General features: G+C 28.5%; 1 protein-coding gene across 16 annotated transcripts in view; it reads right to left on the bottom strand.

Annotated features, from left to right (window-relative positions):
• The window catches only part of LOC107443261 (serine/threonine-protein phosphatase 4 regulatory subunit 1), a 122724-nt gene that overhangs the window by 16316 nt on the left and 81718 nt on the right, over positions 1–24690 (bottom strand). For 15 of the 16 annotated variants that reach the window (XM_087161056.1, XM_087161058.1, XM_087161055.1 and 12 more), the window contains 6 exons: positions 13726–13862; positions 13585–13645; positions 11371–11456; positions 7875–7970; positions 5493–5558; positions 5257–5415 (listed from right to left, as the gene is read on the bottom strand). In XM_087161056.1, the coding sequence (XP_087017182.1) occupies positions 5257–5415; positions 5493–5558; positions 7875–7970; positions 11371–11456; positions 13585–13645; positions 13726–13862 (605 nt within the window). Of the gene's footprint in view, positions 1–5256; positions 5416–5492; positions 5559–7874; positions 7971–11370; positions 11457–13584; positions 13646–13725; positions 13863–17949; positions 18053–24690 lie in introns of those variants that run through there. The other variant, XM_087161063.1, reaches the window with a different exon arrangement.

Below are 24690 nucleotides of genomic sequence, written 5' to 3'. Positions count from 1 at the left end.
TATATTAATATTGAAATTTACAAAAATTGGTCAATTTTGTAATTTTCGTAAAAAAATACAAAGTGTGCTATAGTTTTGTCGCGGGCTGTACTAATCCATATTATTAAAGTTTTCCTTCTTTTTTGTACATTGATAATTAAAATTGATATCTAAACCAAACGAATGGTTTTATCGAAACAATAACTAATTATCCAAAACTATAAAAGTTTTAATAATGACACCGCAAATATTCAACACAGTTTGCAAAGATAGCTGAAACTGCGTATGATATTTGCATTTTCAACGTCAGTGCTCGTCACACGTGACATTTGGACAAGCTCACATGTGTATACAGGGTTCATGCTCTACTATAAAAATAAAATTCAAGTACTTTTCAAGGACTTTTTAAGACTTATTATAAAATTCTCAAGGACTTAAATTTTAGTTAAAGATAGACTAAAATTTAACATTCTAAACTAAAATGTTTTGACGATAAATGTTAGTCGATAATAGCAGTACTGAAAAATAAGACTTCCATTGCTCTCTCTTGATTTCGGAAAGTGATCTAAGTATATATATATATATATAAAACAAAAAAAAAACAAGGGTGATTGGCATCAAGTCGAGAATAAAATTCATGATGCATAAAAACGTCAGGTTTGAATTTTGCATTAAGCCTTATTTTAAGCTAGGTATACAAAGTCTGAATAAGCAAAGATTCGGGCAAAAGGGGGGAATGTTCTATATAATACTGTGATATCAATTAGATATTTAAAAACAACTCTGCCGGGAGACTTTTATTTAATATTTAAAGTGGCAGAAGCATTTAGACAGTGAAATTTAAATTGTTCTTAAATATAATTTTGAAATTTCGACCACTTTTCAATTTAAGAAAATTAATCAATTATTGGATGTTGCGGCTTGATTATCATTTTAAATTTATTACCAGTCAACCATTTTAAATTGAAACAGATGCCAACTTTCACCTCAATACCTTCTGATAGATTCTTAGTAACAATTTTGGTCACTGACTTTTTTAATTAACCACTCATACTTGAATTAACTTTTTTTCAGTAGCATCGATTATACGCACTTGACATGGTCACGTGAATATGAATTGCAACAAGTAGTTTTCAAATCGAGTATAAATACGAAAATCGATGTTTGATATCGCAAAATGCGTGAATACGAATAGCGACATTGGATTTTAAACTCGCGGAAAAACTAATTGCGCTAAAAAAACGCTTAAGTACAAATCGCGATATTAGATTTTTAAATTGCTTTAATGGGAATTGCGAGTACGATTTTTGAATCACGCGAAAACGAATTGCAACACCAGGCATTAAAGTGGACAAAAATAAAAAAAGCTGAACTTTTACAACGCAGGTCACTAGGAGGAGGGGGGGGGAGTGTTCTATATGATACTGAGATTTATAAAAAGCAACTTTTAACTATGCTGGGAGATTTTTATTCAATATTTAAAGTGGTAGAAGCATTTAGACAGTTAACTTTAAATTTTTCTTAAATATAATTTTAAAATTTTGACCACTAATATATTAAAAAAAATTAAGCAATTATAGGAAGGCGCGACTATTAAATTACTTACTAATGAAAAATATATCACATCTTTACAGTAACTAATTCAAGAGAAAGCTTACTTCTACTTCTTTCAAGAATCGCGATATTGGGTTTTAAAATCGTGTGAATATGAATCTTGATATTGGATTATAAAATTGCATGAATATGAATTGCGATTTTGGATTTCAAAATCGCGTGAATATAAATCACGAAATTGGATTTTAAAATCGCGTGAATATGAATCACGATATTGGATTTTAAAATCGCGTGAATATGAATCACGTTATTAGATTTTAAAATCGCGTGAATATGAATCACGATATTAGATTTTAAAATCGCGTGAATATGAATCGCTATATTAGATTTTAAAATCGCGTGAATATGAATCACGATATTGGATTTTAAAATCGCGTGAATATGAATCACGATATTGGATTTTAAAATCGCGTGAATATGAATCGCGATTTTGGATTTTAAAATCGCATGAATACAAATCATGATATTGGATTTTAAAATCGCGTGAATACAAATAACGATATTGGATTTTAAAATCGTGTGAATATGAATCGCGTTTTTGGATTTTAAAATCGCGTGAATATGAATCGCGATTTTGGATTTATAAAATCCCGTGATTACGAATCACGTTGTTGGATTTTAAAGACACGAAAATAAAAATTGCGATATTGAATTTTTATATCGCGTAAATAAGAATCACGATACATAATTTTTAGATCACGTGAATACGAATCGCAGTGAGTAAATTTGGATTTTGAACTCACGAGAATACAAATCGCGATATTGGGTTTTAAAAACGCTTAAATACAAATCGCGATATTGGATTTTGAAATTGAGTGAATAGGAATTGCTAGTACGATTTTTAAATTGCGTAAAAAAAATTGCAACACGTAAGTTTTAAATCAGTTAAATACAAAAATCGATGATTGATATTAAAATCGTTTGATTAAAAATCGCGATTTTAGCAAATTCCGGTGCAGTTCCTAATATTTAAAATTCCAAAAATCAGCTAAACAAAAAAAAAAAAAAAAAAATCAAATATCGGCGCTCGTAACGAAACGCTTAGACTCCTTTCCACTCTATAGCAGAAGTCGCGGTAATCCGACTATCGTTCGGGCGGCTTGGGTTTCTCCAATAGGACTTCCCAAAAATTTTAGTTTTTGGAACATGGTCGGAAATTTTCAAAATTGGGGAAAAAAGCGGATTTCCGCTTTTTCGTGGAAGTCTTTCATCCCTGCAACACATAATATTTAAATAAGTCTAATACGAAGATCGATATTAAAATCGCCTGAATAAGAATCGAGATTTTGTCAGAATCTGGCGCAGTTCCCAATATTTAAAATTCCTAAAATCAGCCAAACGTACATAAAATCCTAAAATCAAACAGTACGTGTCATCATCTGAAAGACGGGGAAGTCATTCTATCACACTTACGCGCGTCAAAAAGTTAAACATAGAAATACTGGAAATAGGGCTGTTTTCCTGAGTTTTCGATACTTTTCAAGGTCATTTCGAAATTTTCAAGGATTTAATATCATTTTCAAGTACTTCTAGGGGCCCTTGAAAATCAAAATGAAATTCAAGTACTTTTCAAGGCTTTTTCAAGGCCGCGGGAACCCTGGTATATGACTTATAAACTGCGCTGAGTTCGTGCCACTGCGCGGTGGAGCGTAAATACTAGTTTCACCCCAATAAATATACGTTTATTAATTTATGTTTTATAAAGAAACTGATATTGAGTCAATTATAAAAAGAAATTCACGCATTTTACATACTCAATTAGGTATGTGTGATTCGCGTATTGAGAACTGTTTTTTTTTTTTTTTTAAAACCCACAATCGACCCTTCCGATTCGGATCGACCCCCGCTTTCGTTAAATAGACCCCTGGGGGTCTATATAGACCACTTTGGCGACCTCTGATCTAGAGTAACTTTCTTATTATACAATAATACGATACTATCAGGTAGATGGTGCATCTAAATTCAGCACTGCAAGCAGCGATATCTTGACTTGATATCAAGATCTGTGACACTAATAGGTAGATACTGCTCTACAATGAACGAAGTAAAATAATTTCAACCCGCTTCAATTCCGTGCGCATAATATACTTGCTAATGCTTTCATTTTCATATTCGGCTAAATCTTGTCTCTTCGTGCGTACATGACCATTTATATCGCTTTTACCGACATGTGCTATTTGAAAATTTAGTCCGCAAAAATACATGATGCTGCGATTTGTTGGAATTATGCAACAAAATCACACCGCAATTCATGTGCATCAAATCGTAAACATAAATAACATCGTCGTTGCCAAAAAGCGCACATAATCTAAAATCTTGGGACATAATGAGTTAGCATTGCTTATCCATCAATATTGCCAATTGTGGTCACGTGATCCCATATGTCAGAGGTCCTGCTGGCTCAGTTCGCATATTCTCTCTCATTGATTGTGATTGACACCCAAAACCAACTTTTACAGCTTGTCTTGTCTCTGGCTAGTTTCTAAGCCAAGAGTCTCATAATTGATATTAAAAATTTTCTATATCTTTGAATTTGCAATTTAAATAAGCATGTTGATAATTTTATTAATTTCTCTTTTTCTTTTTTTAAAAAAACTTAAGAACTGTAAAGAAATAAGAAATCATATGATTTTAACACTTGCTCGTACGAATAGGTAAAATGCCGTACACTTCACATTGAAACAGTACAATTAGATTTAATAACTAATGGACACAGTAAAATATTTTTTATGAAAATAATAGTTTTACACACACAGGGTTCCCCCACTTAAAAAAAAAAATCCTTGACTTTTCCAGGTACATTTTAATGAGAATGCACACAATTGTTTTTTTATTTCTATACCATGCTATTTTTCATCAGAAAACTGTTTTATCAGTAATATCAAATATTAGATTTTGTGAACAAAAACATATCATAGAATGAGAACGTGATAAAGTTTCACTAGAAGGTGAAATTTTATAAAATAGTTGCAATAGATGTTAGAATTATTTTAATCGAAACTCAATAACTGATTACTGTTATTGACAATTTTAAGACTGGTTACTTTCCAGGAATAATATAGGAATTTTCCAGATTTTTTGTAAAAATTTTTTTATTTCCCAGACTATTATTAGAGCTAAAATAAAGCTCACTGACAATTCCAGGTTTTTCCTGACATGTGCTCAGATAAAATTACAGTAGATTTTCATCTATTTCTGTGGATAATTTATTTTTCTGCTAAATTAATTTCAGTGTTCTTATGATATTTAGTGTTTTTGAATAATTTCTTTTCAATTAATTTTTTGTTAAGAAGCTGTGCCAATTAATTTTCAATTTTAATGTTAGCTTGTTAGAGTAAACTTAAAAACATTGATTGATCCTTTGCAAAATTCCTAAATACACATTTTAGGGATTTTTCCCCCCACTTTATATTCTCATAAATGAAAAAATAATTTTTTTTTAATCAAATGGAAAAAGAAAATGTTCCAAGGCAAAGAAAAGCTTTACATATAATTTTGAAAAATTAATAAAAATAAAATTGAGAATCTTAATTTTAAAACAATATATATATATATCTATAATTACTAATTAAACAATTTATACTCGAAACACAGCTATTTTTACAATGAAATTACACATCATTGTTAATGATAAAAATCTAAGTAATTAATTGCTTAACTTACCCATCTACTTTGATCAGAAAGAAGAATCATATATAGGGAAGTAAGCTCTTTACAACGTATTTCTCTAGATACGACACAAGACACAGGCATGAAATTTTCGGCACAAGCTTTTCGTACACACCATGCACTATCTTCACACAATGTAAAAAATTTAGGTAGCTAGAAGAAAATATTACTGTTACTCCTTAGTTGCTATTTAGAATTTTTTTTTCTTCTTTAAATAGAAATTAACTAACCAATAATTCTTCAGTCAATTCCCTGCCCACTGCTGTACAGATATCTCCAAATGTTGAGGCACATGCCTAAAAATGTAAGAAATTTATTTGAATAAAAATAGGCATTGAAAACATGCAATAAATTATAACTAATAATAAAAAAAGGCTAGACAAGACAATTATATTTTGTCTGGAAAACTGAAGAGCTTGCAACCTTAAACTTATGCTTAAACAGAAACATATTTAATACTTACAATGATTATTAATATTTTTCTTTAAAAATATACATAAAAAACATTAATTGAAGAAAGTAATTATATTTCTTAAAACATTTTAAATAAACCTGAAATGCAACAAAATCAGAGTTGGCAAAGTTTAGGACAGAATGGATTAATCCATAGTTTACTCAGTCTTGTCCAAAATCCTTTTTTCTTAAACTGTCTAAAATCATTTTGCTCAAATTATGTCATAATTTTAAAAAAAAGCATTGTGAAAAATAAAATGATAATTTCTAAACAAGAAACAAAATGAAGAAATTTTTTTTTTTTGTTTCATTAAAGAAGTTTTATTATTTTTAATATTGCATTACTTATCTTTGCGTGAAAACATGATTTATCAGTATTAAAAGCATACACATTCATATTTAAGAGATAAGGTATTCATTCACCTTTGCTGTTCAATGAATTGTGGAGAGTAAAAAGTTATCTTTTCCTGTTATATTATTTTTTTTAAGTTTAAGCAAATTGTATAAAAAGTATCAAATATTTAGTAATATAAATAATTATTATGTGTTACACATATAGAATTTTTACATTTTAGTTTTGTTCTAGTTTTTGGACACTTTACGACAGTTTAGGACAATTCAAGACAGTAAAACCCATGTGTCCTGTCCAAAACCAGTTTAGGACGTCCAAAATACAGTCAATTCGCTATAACTCGAAGTACGATAACTCGAATATTAGTATAACTCGATTTTTTTATGAGATCCCGACCCTTTTATCTTCAATTTCATGTTAATTATTCTCTATTACTCGAATTTTACTCCCTTTAACTCGATTTTTTTGGGATCTTTTAAAGCAAGAAAAAAAAAATCTAGGAGCTGATATCTTGCCCCTTCCTTTGCAACACACACACAATGTCTTTCGCACTCTTCATGGAGAAGCTAAAGCTGTCCCTCTTAAAGTATGTGAACAGTGGTTAAATGAAACGTTACCAAATTTACTTCAAGGATACAGTTAAAATGATGTTTTCAATAATGATGAAATGGGTTTAATTTTTAAATGTCTTCCAAATAAGACTATGATGTTTAAGGATGAAAACTGCTCAGGGGGTAAAATGAGCAAGGAACGTTTGACTGTCCTAGTTGGAGGAAATGCGTCTTGGACAGAGAAATTGCCCTTACTTGTTATCGGAAAATACCGAAATCCCCGATGCTTCAAGAATGTAAAAACATATCCTTTGGATTACAAGTCTAACAAAAAGTTTTGGATGACATGAGTTTTATTTGAAGACTATGTAAGAAAATTGGATCAGAAATTCTTCGCTAAAAAAAAAAAAAGTGATACTCTTTATGGATAAATGCACAGCGCATTGTGATCTACTTAATGTGAAAGCAGTAAACTTGCAGTTTCTCCCGCCAAACACAACAGCAAAGTTGCAGTCGATGGACCAGGGTATCATAAAGTGCTTCAAACAGTCTTATCGAAAATGGCTTTTCAGAAAAATGATATTAAATATTGTAAGCAATTAGAAGATTTGCAATTAATAAGCATTAATTAAATAATCCGACAATATTTTGAAAGTCCAAAACCGAAACTAACGGTAAGTCGAACTTCCGATATGTCGAAGTTTTTCGTCAGTCCCATCAGATTCGAGTTATCGCGAATTCACTGTATTTAAAACGGAAAAGAGTAATCAGGGTTCATAGCCAAATTATTAACAAAAAATAAGCACCTTTTTTAAGCACTCAAATAATGCTTTTAAGCAATTAAAAAAATATATAATTAGGCAGGGTTGGAAAGTTTTTGACAATTGGCCATGTAAAAAAAAAAAAAAAAAATCTTTTAGCATTGTTTTTAACTATTGTCAAAATTTTTTATGGTGTTTTCATACGCTACGAACTGAAGATGACCCCGAAATAGATGAGGGTTGAATTAATTGTGAAAACAATGAACTGCGTCATCTTGCATAATTCGTAGCGAAAATCAACAGGGTCAAGGAAGAAAATCTCATTTTGTGAAAGGGAAAATTAAGCACTTTTTAAAAACACCCAATGAAAAATGCACCTTTAAGGTCTTTTAAAAACCAAAAATAAGCACTTTTTGAAAACGCTACGCACCATGGTAATTATTTTTACAAGAATCGTTAAAAAAAAAGCTGAATTATAATTAACAACATACTTACTTTACGAATATTATTAGACCTGTCTGCACATAGAGCATACAATCTGTCAAAAAATGTTTCTTCAGCACCCATCAAAATAAGAAGCTTACTCATTAACTGAAAGAAGAAAAAAAACAAATATTAATATGTATCTTTATAACTGATAAGTACAAATAATGCCTGTTTGGAAAAGACTAATTATTATAATGAAAATAAGTTTGAGAAAATTGTGATACTTTTGAAGAGTTGAATATTAAACATACACCTGCTCATCAAAGCTGGCTGTGATATGATGAAGAATTTACACATCACAGCATCAGTTTGACCCGCAAGTATATGCAATCAATCTAAGACCATTCCATTGGATGAAACGACCTCACGCCACTCATCAAAGCTGGCTGTGATATGATAATTGAATTTACACATCACAGCATCAGTTTGCGATCAATCCAAGACCATTCCATTGGATGAAACGACCTCATGCCACTCATCAAAGCTGGCTGTGATATGATATTTGAATTTACACATCACAGTATCAGTTTGCAATCAATCTAAGACCATTCCAAATGATGAAATTAACCTCACTCCGCTCATCAAAGCTGGCTGTGATATGAAATTCTACTAACATATACACACCCACTTTGTGAGAGAAGAAAAGCCACTATGCTCAATTTTATGCGCTTCAACAAATTAATTTTGTTTCTCTTTGTCTCAAAGATTGAGAAAATACAAATGAAAAGGTTATATAAAGAGGTTGTGCTGAATATTTTTTCCTGTAGTCTAAAATGCAGATTTCTATTATGTCTGAATGGCCCAAAAACTACACAATAAATTAAGCGAAAAGTTTTATAAATCTTTGAAGCATTATTTATGTATTTAGTTGTGTTGCAACAGCAATTATTAAAATCAAACAGGGACTGCATTATGAAAATTAAATACATATTTCTGAATGCAATGACTTAATTTTGTTTAGTTGTAAGCACATATCTTATAAAAAGCGAAAGATTAGTTTGATCCTTTAATAAGTGATAAGAAAAAAAACTTTTCGTTTTTTTTTTTAAATCAGTAATTACTTTTATTAACTTCTTTTGCATAGATACGACATTAAGGAAATTAGAGAGATTCTATGCATTATTTTAGGAGAAAAACTCTGCAAATGAAATATATTGTCACGAAATCTGAAATTTTTTCTCTCCAAAAATAGGAGCAAGTATTTAACTAATTTTTTTTGAAATATATAAATAGCACAATAAAGACAAAAATGAAAGGGAGAAAAACGAAGAAATTAAGAAAATTAATAAGTTTTTGTACTGCGCATAAGCTGCAAGTATATAGAACTCATAATATATTATGAGTTCTATATACTCGCAGTAGTTTAATTACTTAGTTTTCATTTGTCCAAAAATACATATTTGTGCGATTTATATACATATAAATAGCACAAATATTAATTTTTAACAAATAAAAACTAAGTAAATTAGTATTTTCAACTAACTACTAAGGAGACAAAAATAGTTCTAGAATTTTAAAGCAAAAAAAAAAAATCTTTTTTTAAATTTTTACTTAAAAAAAATCTTTTATTACACTCTTTACTGCTTTTTATGGCAACAAAAAATCTTGACCTACTATTTCTGAAAGTGAATAACAATCATTTAAAGTTATATTAAAAGGTCAATGCAACATTAAATTTGAATTTAATAAAAAATACAAAAAGTTCTATCGATTCCCAGTTGTTGCACACAAGAAAAGGGTAGAGAATTTTTAATAGATGATTTCAGTGAATGAGGACACCTTTGTATTGAAGCTGAAATAGAACTTGCACTAACTAACTTAACTAGCACTTCAAAACTATAAGAGGAAATGTTCAAAATTATTATGTTTTGGATACATAAATGAATACTTTAGCATAGTACTTTTTATTTTGTAATTCTTATAAGATTGTGTTATATCACTTCTTAGTTTGTTCATATTCATTAAATTTTAAAAAATTACTATAACACAGTTGGAAAAATTTCAGATTTAGCCTTATAAAAAAAAATTATGAAATCCACACTAACAAAGGATAGAAAGACTAATGTCTAAAAGACGATGTGCAAATCTTGTCGATTTATAGTGGATGTGTAAATCTTGTTGATTTAATCAATTTTGATAATTGAAAATACTAGATACAAGGAAAATTAACAGCAATATGTTAAAGAATTTTTATTTTATTTCTGATATTGTAGAACACGAAGGAAAAAAAGCAGTAGATTCCGAAAATAAAATATTTTTAAAAAATTATAAGAGATTCCATATTATTTATCGCAAATAATTCAAGCTATCATTTACGTTTCGAACTAACAGGGGTGATTGTGAGCCCAAGTCAAAATTCCGGAAATTAGAAAAAAAATTTAAAAAAGGGTTTTTTCCTTTTTCTCAATATTTCTTAGTTTACTTAAAATATATTTAAAATTTTACGCATACCTATGATGACCTGGAGAAGTAATTAAAATTTACAAATATGTCTTTCTTTCTTCAGTTAATGATTAAAACAATCATTTACTGATAAAAAATGAATATTAATCATGAATATAAGCTTATAAATTATCTCTCTGGCTCTCTTTTACAAACAAATAAAATAAACTGTGTTTTTAAGTTCCACCTTTGAAAATTTGATTTCCGGAAACTTCTGTGATTGATGATTTTTTTAAACGTCTGGACCTTCGATCTCCGGAAACTACCGGATCACTGTTAGCGAAAAATCCGGAGCACAATCAGCCCTGAACTAATAACAAATATTATCATCACTAAGATAAGAAGATTTTTATAACTGAAAAAATATATATAATAATCATTGAGAATGTAATAAGCTAATGTTATTGATCCCACAAACAAACAAAATAAACATATTACTCACAGCACCTTAAGACGCCCTGATGAGCCTTCGGATCATCAAGATGGCTGTGATATGATTCAAATGTAACAGATCACTGCCAATTTGATGATCAGAAAACTAAAAGAAAGCATCGGATCCAAGTACTCCATAGCCAATAGTGAGATGAAAGAATGCCCATTAAACACGTCAAAGATAGCTGTGATATGGTAAAGTGAATACATTTCACAGCCACTTCGACGTGCATAATGAACACAGGTAATCCAGCAATCCTCTTCCATGAAACCAACCAGGAACGCTGATTCTGAAGATTCAAGTAATCTTTCCGTCAAAGACAAGGTAGTGAGATGGGGAATTAAGACATCTCACTACCCATGTCTTTCACAGTAAAATCACTAAGGTTAAAGAAATATTTACTCAAGCACTCAAAGCAGTTTGGAACTCAGTAAATAAGATCATTTCAACATTTTTGAACACATAAATCATGCAATTAAATAAACAAAACAGCTATATATAGTAAATAACCATCATAGTTTTATTTATAATAGAATTAGAAGCACTGCAATAAAAAATAAAAAAAAAAAAAATAAATAAAAAATAAAAAAAGACAAAATCTAGACCAATCAAAAATTAAAAGTGTCTTACCAGAATTGATTCAGTTCTGATGTCTTCGGGATTCATACTGTCTGTCATATGTAAAATTAAAGGCCATATTTTCTCAGTTTGTGTAGCTAGAAAATCAATTTTCTTTAAATAAGAAATATGTTTTCTAATGAAATAATATATGAATAAAAGTAATAACATTTCGTTGAAATTTCAGTTGCAACACCGGCCATCTCCTCAAATTTTATTAAAAGGCAGTTGATTTTTTTTCTTCCTCCTTCCACAAAATTGTGAAAACCTTTCCATCAAATTCACATATACAGTGAAACTTCTAGGGTTCGATCACTCCTCATTTCACAGTAAAATGGTAGTTGATGGAAGTTGGTTAGTCTTGGAGGTTACCTCCATGGACTTCAAAACTGATATCGAAGGCACATGATTTTTGCGCAAACAATTTCAATTTTAGTCAGTGTCATTTTCTTGGTGTATATTCCTCTTTTGTTAGTGTTATGAAATGACAAATCAATAAATAAAATTTATATTGGGATAATTTTTATAGGTGATACTGTGTAAAAGCAGTTTACTAATTATGCTTAAAAACAAAATAACTAATTATGAATGATAAAGCTATTTTAGATAAATAATTATGCTTCTTATTTAGTTTGAATTTAATCTTATATCATAAAAATTAGTTAGCTTTAAAAGATGAGAAGAGGATTATTTGTTCAAAATGCTTGTTTTTTCTAAAAGAATTTTTTTTTAAATTTAACTTCCAACTCAAAAAGTAAATCATTGTATTAATAGCATCATCTTTAGTGCTCTCTAACTGCAGCCCTTCATGTACCCCTGACTCTTTACATTGATTTGAAAACACACTGCCTTAATGCATCTTAAATAGTGAACTCCTCTATCTTACATTTGCTAACTGTTCCAACAAATCATCTTTCAATGTAAATTTTCCGATTTTGAGATGACAAGTTGGTCAACTTTTTTTCAACATCTCTCCATTTTAATGTATAATAATCTTTCATAAATACAAGCAAAAATAAATAATATGCAAATAATTTGAGTATTGATGCTATAACTCAGTCGTATTGAATTGAAATGTTATTGCTTGCAGATAATCAATTTGATAATAAGTGAAATTAATAAATTACTTGAACAGAAACTAATTCATTTCAAATTGCTTAACAGAATATTTCTTAATAGTTATTAAAATCTTTTTTGCATAAGATTAAAAAAACTAGATCTCACTTTTAACAGTCAACAAAATATGTGATCAAATTATACTTCTCATCTAACCTTTTTAAACTTATCATTAGAAATGATGAATATCATCGAAATTATGAAACATATATAACACCTATCAACGTTAAAAATACCTATGGTAACTATAAACAGGGGTCTGTCCAGACACTTTGTGAAAGGACTGTTTTTGGAAAATTGTGAAAAAATTACTCGTAATTTGTCACATCCTTTCAACCAGGTCCTGCTTTTGTGACTATGTGCAAATAGGGTTCGATTATTGCAAAAAACTTTTTCAAGTTGTTTTTAAATTGTAAATAGAAACAAGATTATGCTCAACACTGTAAAATTATAATTAAAAAAAATTAAATTTTCAAAAATAAACAGCAATTGATGCTACTAAATTAGAGATGCAACATGCAAATATTTGTTATTTAGCCTATACTGCAGAACGCAGAATATTAATTTCGGACGAATAAAGGAAGGAATGCCGAAGACAAAACCTAATTTGTTTACATGTCTTTCTTGTTTTCGCCCCTGGGAAGGGTTTATTTGATTAACAAAACAATAATAAAGATAAACAAATTTGTGAAGGGTTCGATTAAAAGAAAAATTATTTTGCTAAGGGTCCATTTTTAATAAAAAGATATTTTGCGAAAAGATATCTAAACAGACAGACCCCTGATAAATCAAATAAGAATTTAAAAAACAAGTTTGTGGATGCCATTGCAATGGTAACCATGCAAAAATAGTTAGTTTTAATTTCAATCCATTCAGTATATAAATTATAGCAACCAAATCTGTGTATTTAAAATTAAATTTTGTGTCTTTTATTTTGAGAAGTTACTAAATTAAAATATCCAATTAGCAGTGTGAAGTTATTTTCAAATGCCTTCATCTTTCTGTATTATACAGTTAAAAACTGTAAATTCATACTCAAACAGAAAATTTATAGTAATTTGCATAACTGAAAAACAGTCTTCAAATAATAAATATTATAATTTAACTTACTAAAATCAACAAGACCTTGATCTAAAATAGACATTAATGCAGAATGAGAAGACTTCCGTACCTAAAGAAAATACATTTTCTGTTACTTAAAATAATGTAACATACTTACAATAATGTAATAACTATAAAAAAAACACTTACAAGATTGCTCTCATCTCTTAAATAACTTAATAGCATTGGCACCAAATATTGTGAAATAATATAGTTCAATTTAACTTCTTTGCAAAAGGCAGCTATGTGGGGAAGTTGCACCATAAGCTCTGTTCTAACACTAGGATCTAGAGAGAAAAAGGAAAATTTAAACTAAAAAAATATAGTTAGGTAAAAAAATGATGTTTATTTCAGAAAATGCAAACATCTATACATAATAATAAACGCGGCTGTGTGTGTGTCTGTTTGTCTGTAATCACAATATATCGCCCCAGAAGCCTAGCCCAGGCACGAAACTCGGAACTTAATTGTGTTTTGACATAATGAAGTATTTTTTTTCTTTTTCAAAAATTTGGATTAGTTTTTTAATTATCAGTCAGATTGTAAGAATATCTATGCTTTTTAGTCTCCAAAGAGCCATATTCAAAAAACTATTAAAAAATGCATTTACTTTTCACCACTCTTATAAATGTATGCTAATGTGAACCTTACAATTGAAATATTAATTTTCGACAACTTAAACCAATAATATATGAAGGAATTGATCATTTAATTGGGTATACTATAGCCTATGTCACAGGTTGTGTTATTCCTACTAAATTTAACCCATGAACAGCATTTTCTGCGAGCCTAACTTCAAGCCACAAATAAACAAACGAAGTGTTTGATCGTTTAAATAGCTGCTCGCCAGATTTTATTGTATTATAAAGAAAAGTAATTGATATTCGATTTTTGATTAATAATTGATTTATGTGGATAGTGGCATTTATTTGGATAGTGGCATAGAATTTAGCATTGCGTCATGGTAAATGTTATTCCTACTAAGTGGAAGTAGTTGTGTTTTTTTTATATTATACCCAATTGTAAGGTTCTCATTAGTTTACATTTATCAAAGTGGAGAAAAATTTAACTTTTGTATTAAAAATGTGGCAACATATTCAATGTGTAAATAGAACGCTTCGCTTTGATATATTTGATATATTAAAATTTTCAGTTTGAAAATCAAACTGAAAATTCTAACAGAGAGCTCAAATAAATCTTATTAGGCTAAATTAAGCCTTACCTATTGAAACGCAGTGCTATAAGCGGAAGCAGAGAGCACGCCGCACTTTACTATACTCAATACTATTTGTCGCTGTTCATAATTGTTATTATAAGTTATTCTTCTTCTTTCCAAGCTCTATTTTTTTCTTCCTTAAGCGAAGACACTAATTTTTGTAGCGATATAGAAATAGATACCATAAAAAATTTATTTGTTTTCGTGTTCTTTTCATGTATTTAGCATTTAATTTTGTTTTTTTTCTTAAGTGTTGTAGCTATATAATATATAAAATAGGAATTTAATTGTTTTTGAAGGAACGATCACACTTACCTTGGATCTCTTTGGTTTTTCTATTCTTTATTTTAACAGTTTTTATTAAATGTAATAAGTTATTTTCAGAAAGTTTCAGTTTGCAGGTAAGCACTTAGATTTTAATATTGAAGTTTCATGATTTGCTTTCATAGTTTCCTGCTATGTTTTAAAAACTTTATTTGTGAAAACCTTTAGCGTGGCAGACAACTGGCCACCTTAGGCGGCTAGTTTATAATAAAAAGGAAGTAAGGGCAAATAATCATGAGAATATTCACAAGATTTTTGATTTACAAGAAAGTCAACCTATTCTTAAAAAGCTAGGTCAGTCAGTCTTTATTTCCTATTTTATTATTCAAAAGCAACAGATGTATTGAAATAGATTTTTATTTGGTTCAACTTATTTATTTCATAAGTAAAATTTGTCATGAAACTATGCAACAGGTGTCTTATATTGCAGCAAAATGCACTACCTCATGCTCAGTTGTGATGAAAATAATCAGCACTACATTTATACTTCGGCAGTATTTGAAAAGATTTTCTCTAGTTAAAACATACTTTTTACAATAAAACTTAGAACACAGAAATACGAATAATGTAAAGTTTTTATTTACATATACATATTACAAATACTACTTCTACTAACGCCAAAAAAAAAAATTGAAAGCAGATTGTTTGTGAATAATTTGCTACTTCTTTTAAAATATGTAAAAATACAACAAAGAAAAATTAGTCTTCCATTTATATATGCAGAAGCTTGGAATTTAAAAAAATATAACTTCAAACTATTTTCCATTAATAATAATTTAATAAAGTACTATAACTTTTTTTGTATGTATATCAGTAAACATTTTGCCTATCTGGCCTTTGACAACTATAAATGTGCTCTTTTTGTAAAGGCAAGTCACCATCCCTTTACACACAGGTGAAATTATCTGTGCTTATAGGATTAATTCTGAGATCTTTAAATATTTACTGACCTGGCTAAATTTTTAAAAGTTTCTTTATTTCAAGGGGGGATATGTTACTGAATTTTTTAAGTGCTTTGAAATTTTTATTTTTTAAATGCACTTTCAAGTTGCTTATCAATTAATTTCTTTTTGAAAATCATTTATGTTCGAGATTGTCTTTCAGTATGCCTTTAATTATTTTTTATTAACTAAAATTTTTTTCCTGTTTTCATAATGTATTGAGAATAACTTTTTTAAATATATACATAAGTACATAATATATACTTAGTTATAAAGGGATTTAAAAATTATTGAGGATACAACTATTTTACTATTTATATCACGCTACTTATCATTTATATTCTTTAAAAAAAAAAAAATAATAAATAAATAAAAAAATTTTAAAACTGACAGTAAAAAAATATGAAACTTACAAAAATAATCTTAATTTGCAGAAGAAAATAAAAATTATTTGTAAAAGCTCAAACTATTTTTGCTTTCAGTTATAAAATTTTGGTAGCATCAATTAAAATGCACTTAATTGATTACACTTATCCCCTCTAGCATTACTATTTAATCAAAATAATCTAATACTTATCAACAAAACGAATTAAGTATTTTAACTACCTAATAAATATTTAACAATTTTGTATTATATATTTTAACTACCTAACTCTAAATTTACTCAAATATTTCTTTTAACAATCCTTTCTACTTTATATTATGCATTTTAATTGAACATAGACCTTTCAACTACACTAACAATAGATTCAGTATTAATGTACTAATTTGCGCCATCGCAATTTACATATCTTTCTCTGCAACCCCTTTTTTTTTCTATGATTAAGTTTAAGAACTATCACATTATGAATTAGATCCTTGTACCCTGAAATTTACATGACAAGAATATTATAGCCAAGGGAATAAGTCACATTTGAGATAAATCACATTTGTAGGGATTAAGTCCATTTGAAGGGATTTAATTTGTAATCATGTGAACAGAACAACTTCTGAAAATTAAGAAGAAGGAAAAAAAATGGTGCAAAGAACACTGACCGAAAAATAAGTAAGGCGTTTTAAGGATATGTTATAATAAACCTAATGATTTGATAACACCGTTCTTGAAATGGACACTTCCTCGTTTTTTAATAATAAAAAAAAGAAAGGAAAAAAAGAGAGAGTAAAAGTTGGCAAATTATGGGGCGGATTTGAGTAATCGCGCGTTCGTATTTCCCGTAACGGCATTATAATATTTAGTTCTTTTTAACAATAAGCATGTTAAAAAACTTGAAACAGACATAAAACAGCCAGCTTGATGCCTCATGATCAATGATTTAAGGTCTCAGGAACTCAATATGAGATTTAATTTCAACAGCTGATTGATTTAAAATGTGAAATTATGACAAAAAAATGTCCATTATCTTAATACTGTTTTTCGGCGGATTTTGATATCAAAAAGTAGAAGGAGCTATAATTCAGTCAGAAGACTGAGCGAAAATTAGGCCTTTATGTCATAATTTATTAACCTCAAAGATAATTTGCGCAACTTAATATTATTTAAAATTTTATTAACCAAGAATTTGGATTGCAAGGTACAAAATATCTTACATTCTTTTTAAACAATACTATGTAATCTTTAAAGATAAATCCTAACATTTAAGCTTAATTAATTGATTTAGTTTCAGTCTTTCATTTTCTTGGGAAGAATTCAACCCATTTCTGAAGTTTAAAAAAATGCTTTCCCCAATTAAATGGTCAAAACTAACATCTGAAGAAAATACTGGATATTCACAACAGATAGAATCACTGTTATTATAGCTGATATTTTGAGAACACATTAGATTAGTCAAGCTTATGTTATTGCGTTTTTATTATTTGTTTTTTAAATAAACAAAAATAAATCTCTGAGCTTACCTTCTGTTGAATGAAGGGCATAGGTAAGGGTATGATTATTTTCTAACGTGCTATTTCACTAGACAATGAAAGCGAACTTAGCTGTTTGAGTAAAAGGGGGTAGACTAGAAGGACTCAAGTCCAGACATTCGCAACTTTAAATAAACAAGAGAAGAAGAAAAAATGCTGGTGCGTTGAAAGTTAAAACAGGAACTCTGAATTTCAATTGGGTACAGTGAGTCACATGCTATAACTAGGATCTGTCTAAGTTAGAGGCAGGATTTCTGGCAAACTTCGTGTTTTGCTTCGGATTACAAACCAATTGGAAGGTTCCCTTCAAAACAAAATGTGACAGAGAAAGGCTCCTCCTATCCACCAGACAGCAGTAAGTGATGCCAGTCTTGGCACGCCATTAGCGGTCAAAGGACTTCATTAAGTTACTTAACTTAGCTACAAACACCGAAAATAGTACTGCGAATTTTCACGGGGCAGTTTTATACAGAGAAGTTTTAACTTTTTCTATTAATTACCGAGCTTCTATTACTGGAATTCCTTAATCGAGGGCCATTTAAATTTCTGAGAGAGGCGCATTAGTTAACTTACAGTTTTAGAATAGTCTAGCTTTTTTTTTTTTTTTTAATGTCTGTTCTCCATAAATTGAAAACATGCAATATAAATAAAATATTAACTAGTATTTTTTTTTAATCACAGTTTAAATTTTACGAGAAACTTTTCTAATATAGCTAATAGTTCAGCAAGTACCGAAATAAAAATGTATGATCGCACTTCATCAGTTAAAAAGAAACGTTCAAAATAACCTGTAATTAATAATTTCAACCTGCACAATTGTAGAATCATTAAGATGAACGAAAGAAATTTAGTACAATTCTATGGATACAAAACATCAAAAAATACAGATAATAGTGGGTTCTTCACTGCATAAATATAAAAAATGCAAAAATTGTTTATAATTTTAAGCTTAGAACGGAACAAAGAAAGTATTACTATCACTGCTATTTAAAAAATGCTAAGTTACGAGTCTAAAATGAAAACAAAAACAAGTTTCATCTAGTCAAACTAGATGTGCCTACCACTGCTAAAAAATAGGTATGAATTAAAAAAAAAAAAAAAAAAAAAAAAAAAAAAAAAATTATATATGGAGAGTAAAAAACGAACTAACTTCCTAAAATAAAATTTAAACAATAAAAAAAAACATATCTTATCTTTTTATCTAAGTGATGTTTTAAATACATTAACACCATAATTATGCTAAAAACATTGAAAAAAACTTAATTTTTAAACTTAACAGTTTTTAGCTTAATTATTTGTAATTAAAGAGTAAGAATTTTAAGAAAATTGTTTTACTGCCAACTCTAATTATCAAACTTTAGTTCATGTATATTGCAGAAATAAAGAATTACATTTACATCTTTTCATATGATTATTTTTTATCTTTTCCGCACTCAAGATAAAAAAATAAAAAAATTAAGAGATTTGTGCATCGTTGGAACACATGGCTTTAATTGTACTTTTACTTCGCAAAAAATATTAACATAATACGACACCTTAGAAAAATATCTCAAAAGAACTAAAATGAATTTACGAAAATTTGTGGAGAAAAGGAGCAGATGTATCTCAATGAAAACCTCTCTTTCTTCAAAACTAAAACTTACATCGGATATCCGGCAGCCTACCTGACTAGGCCTATCAAAACGATCACGCAGAACACCCCCCCCCCCGTTCATAAAAAAGGTAGTAAAAAAAAAAAAAAGAACATAATAAGAAAAAGGGGTTTTAGAAACGACACGTGCGAGGCGTGCGTCGTAATAGGAGAAATGATAACCAGCTTAGACATCTGCTCCTACCCCCTCTTAAGATTGAGGAAGCTAACATTTCCAAAAATAATCATATTTTAAAATAATAATAATAACAATGCTGAAAATAAAAATGCTCATCCATCGACATAAAAGAATAAAATATTTTAACAGTAAAAGAAGAAATGTTTTAAGCGAAGACTTACATAAAGATACATGACTTCAATCAGGCAAATCAGGCGTTTGCAGTAGTCGCATTTTAGTAATCATTTGCAGTTTATAAATTTCTACTGTATTTTTTTGTAGGTCACAGCTTCGACTTATATATAGAAGAATTTTTAATTTTTTTTACCTTAAATTTTTTTTTTAAATTTAATTCAATACCAACTCAAATTTTCATCAAAACAGAGCAAAATAAATAAATTCTTAAGGAAACAATGGCAACATATTTTTTTGTATTTCATTAGCAGCATTTATGGAGAGGGGGCATGAAGAATAATTTAGCTGGTACTGAGCTCTGGAGCTGGTTTGAAAATGCCTAATGAATTGGGTAAAATCTCTGTATTCTCTTATTCCTATTATAAGACAACCTATATTGGTCATTGGCAAAATATTCTTTAATTACTTCGAATTAAAATGAAATTAATAAAAGTCAGGATTATAAATACCAGAATCTTTTCCCAAAAGTGTTTTAGTTTCATATCATAATTTAATTTTTTGTAGCAAGTTCAAGAAAGGACACACCATGTTTGCCCCTGAGCGCTAGCGGTTAACAGAGAAAAAGTTTAACCAACCACAATGATATAACTCAATTTTATTCGAAACGGAAAATTAGCAACATGAGAAATATAACTACAAGAAAAATAATATCTGAATTTGAGGAACATTTGAGAACTCAATCATTTTTATAGAGAAAACTTTTAAGCTAATTTATCTGAAACACATGTTTGCATTTTAAAAGATAAACAAATGCTTCAAAATTAATCTTTCACAAGTTGAATCAAACCTTCGTAAAACAAAAACGAATCTAAGTCGAGATAAAGAGCCGCATAATCAATGATTCGCTTTCGTCATTGTAAGCGATCGTTACTTACAGACTTTGACAAGACTTATTAAAAAACAAATCTAAAATTTTTAAATTTCAAATCAGGATTCGCCGATATAAATCAGCTTGATTTAAATCACGATCTCAATCACTTAAGCTGTAAAAAAAAAAAAAAAAAAAAAAAAAAAAAAAAAAAAAAAAAAAATTTTTTTTATGAAACAGGAGAAAAAAGTAGTCGCTTACTTGTTCTCTGGAGATGTTTATTATTTTATGTGAATGATTTAATACACTCAAAAAGTATAAATTGGGAAATGAAGTCAGAAAATTAATATTTTAGTACTGTAATTCCACACCCTCATAGTTTTAAGAAAAATCTGAAATACTTTTTTTTTCCCTTTGAAGTTCTTATTACTTTTACTCCATGCTACAAAATCATAAGTAGACATCTTTCGAACTACTTATTACTTTATACAAGAAAAAATTTTTGTAGTAAAAATTATCTTTTCTAGCGGAGTTCTCCCAAGGAATAAAAAAGGGCAAGATGCTGCCTCTTAGAAAAGTTTTAAAAGGGCACCTTCAACACTAAATTTATCAAAATGTGTAATATTATGTAGTAAGTGAATTTGATTCTCGACAATTTTTAAATAACTCTCTCTCATTATCTGAATAAGAGAAAAATTTATTGTTCATAAAAATAATTAAAGGCATGCTAATAGACAATCTCTAAGCATGATTTTTTTTTTAAATGTAAAATAAGAAATTATTAATTGATAAACAATTTGAAGGATTTTTTTATATAATTTAAACTGAAAATTATGAGCAATAAATATTTAAAGTTGTATTTTTTTAAGAAAAAGTTTTTTAATTAAAAAATAACTTATACAACTATAACCATTAAAAAATTTAATAATACCATCCCCCTGAAAAAAGATACTTAAAAAAATTTAAGGAGTTGAGAATATATTTGTAATAGTAATCAGAATTAAAACTGAATTCCCATATTATTTTACCAGTACGTAATATTATTTTAACAGTGAATTAATTTTTAAAAAAATGGAATATGAATAAAAGGCAGTATTTTTAAGGGATGGTGGCTATTTTTACAAATATAGTCATAAAGGATGCATTTATAGTGAACAAAGGGCAGGCAGGACGGTCCGCCCTTCTTAAAAACGCTTAGGGTGAAGTTTTTAGTTTTAATTTTAGTAATTTTATTAATATTTTTCCTGAATATGCCTTATGAAACTTGGCTTTGTAAATAGCTAACTAATAAACGTATATGTATTCTCATAAACTAAATAATAATCATTTCACCAGATAGTTTATTTTGAAATGCGATGTGGCAGTTGATGAGTGAGTTTTGCATATAAGTTTGTTTTATTATGTGCAAGTTTGAAAAAAATATTATTTCTGATAACTTTTGCAAGGTTCGTAATTTTACTTCAATTTTTCAATTTATGAAATACATTTTAACGTTTTTAAGTAGATCTGAAAATTTTTAAATTTTTTTCATTAATATTTATTATTTTACAATTAAATTGCATTAAATTTATGTCTATAAAAATTAAATAATCTAAAGTTATCTAATAAAAAAAACTGATCATATTTTTTAAAAAAAATATTTTTTCTCTATCTCAAATACAGTAAATATTCTCAGATAACAGTTTTAAAACTCAATATCTTAATAATCTACGCCCCCCCCCCTCTTATTTCCTTCAATTTAAGCTTTCCAATCCTGATATCCTTCCCTTAGATGCACATCACTGACTTAAGTCGTATAGTGCTGTAGCAATTGGTATTCATTATTGAACCTTTTTTTTTTGTGCGTGTATTTAGTTTTTATATTATTTTACAGAATATTTTTTTCGCATTTTTTGAAGAAATTTTTTTTTTATTTTATTTATATTTATCGCAACATTAAATATAGTTCCCTTTTATAAAAAAGCAACAAAAATAGAACCCAGGCTGAAAGAAGACAACTTACAGTAATCTTAGATTTACAAAATGGATTGGTCCTGGTTCAAATGTTTAATTTGTATTTTTTTAAGGGGCTCAACACTATAATAGATAACCTACAAATCATTGCAAACTTAAGTTTTTTACTTCTTGCAGATAATAGAACTTCTTAATTAAAAGCTGAGAACTGATAAGAATCAATTCGTATTCTTTTTTTCTAGACACCAGAATTTTAGAGAGAAAAAATTTCTTAAACGTTAAGGGTGCTTAAAAAGGTGGAAGCCGAATATTGGGCTTTAATTTAACAAGTATGGGATCATTCTAGACTTTTTGGCTGTGTGAAAGGTCTGCTTTTTATTATTACAATTTTTTTTCTTTTCATTTTTGATTTACGAAATATTTATCCAAATCTTCTGTATCTAAAAATAGCATGAACTTAAACAAAAGTTTGCGAAAATAAGGTCTAATTGCTGTAATAATAATAATGTAATTCTGTGAAATAATCTTTTAGGGGATTGCAGATTTAGTAGTTAAAAAAAATTATTGGAACACTCAAATGTTCAATGTCTCAACTTATGACTCAATGTCAACTCAAATGTCTCAACTTATGTGTATACATTTCATTTCAGTACACAGTCAGCATACATTTTACTAATACAGTGCATATAAGAACTGAAAGGGGTTTATTTCAGACTCTTCGCGAATCTGTGGGGAGAAAAATGAATAGTATAGTGGTTCTGTTTTTGCAATTCTAATGCAAAGTCACAAAAACTATTGGTCCGTCTAGACTTAGTGTGAAAAGGTTCTGTTTGTGGTTATTAATGAAAAATCTACTCACAATTTTCATTTTCCAGGTTTTTAGGAAAAGAAATAGAAAACACAAAAAACATGTTTTTCAAGGGAATAGTTTTAAAATATTGAATAAAAAAATACCGTTCCTTTAAAAGAACAATATAAAAAGCTATTTTTAAAAGTGAAAAATATTGTATAGTGTCTTTTTTACAGCTAAAATTCAAAATGAAGACTTTTGAGGAATGAAGATGTTTTGAGATAAATTAATTTTGTTCATGGTCTATCGACGGACCCAACTTTCTCCAAGAATAACTCCCCTGTACATACCTCGCGATAACTTATCAATGCTACATGCAATTTTCTTTTATTTAATATGAAAATTGCCCTTTCCGCTTAAAAAAAAAAAAGAAGAAAAAAAAAAAGGAGGGGAAATGGTTCGATAAAGCTGTAATAAGACAAATGTAATTATAAAATATTTACAATGCAATAAATAAATTTGATACAGAAAGGAGAAAAAAATAAATTTCTAGTAATAACAATTATTTATTTGGTTTTACGCATATAAGGGGTCTGTCTGTTTAGGAGAAATTTTGGACCTTTATTACTCTTCAAAAAATTATTTCAATTTAAAATTTTCCATCTTAAAAACTACCTTTTTCTATTTTATTCTTATTTTATCCTCGTTTTTCCGAACTTTTTTTTAAAATCACGAAAACAGGACTTCTATTTTGCATACTTTAATGAAACGCTTATTTAAGAGTCTTTCGCAAAAACGTGACTATTTAAGCTCCTTTTTTTTATAAATGGTTACACGACCATTTTTGGATACTGAGCCACAAAAACCATGAAATATTACACATACGCAAATTAATTTTTTATATAATAAAATAATTTATTCTGAATAAATCAAAGCATATAGTTGGAAGATAAAGGCAAACAAATACCTACAGACACTTTGTTTATATGAAAAGTTAAAATTTACAAGAAAATAGAAATTTTTTTTATTACTATTCTTAATATAGTATCAGTTTTGTGATTTGAATCCCACACATTTATTTGTATTAATTTAAAAAGAAATTAATTTTCACAGCTAACACTCAGCAACTTACTTTCACAGAGAACAGCAAAAAATAAAACTAAAAATTTTCATTTTTT

This window comes from Parasteatoda tepidariorum, chromosome 4 (assembly GCF_982258835.1).
Source record: "Parasteatoda tepidariorum strain Cologne lab strain chromosome 4, Ptep-v5.0, whole genome shotgun sequence".
In the NCBI taxonomy this organism is placed as follows: domain Eukaryota; kingdom Metazoa; phylum Arthropoda; class Arachnida; order Araneae; family Theridiidae; genus Parasteatoda; species Parasteatoda tepidariorum.
Note: the sequence above shows the minus strand (reverse complement) of the source record. Positions and strands in the feature narration are given on the sequence as shown.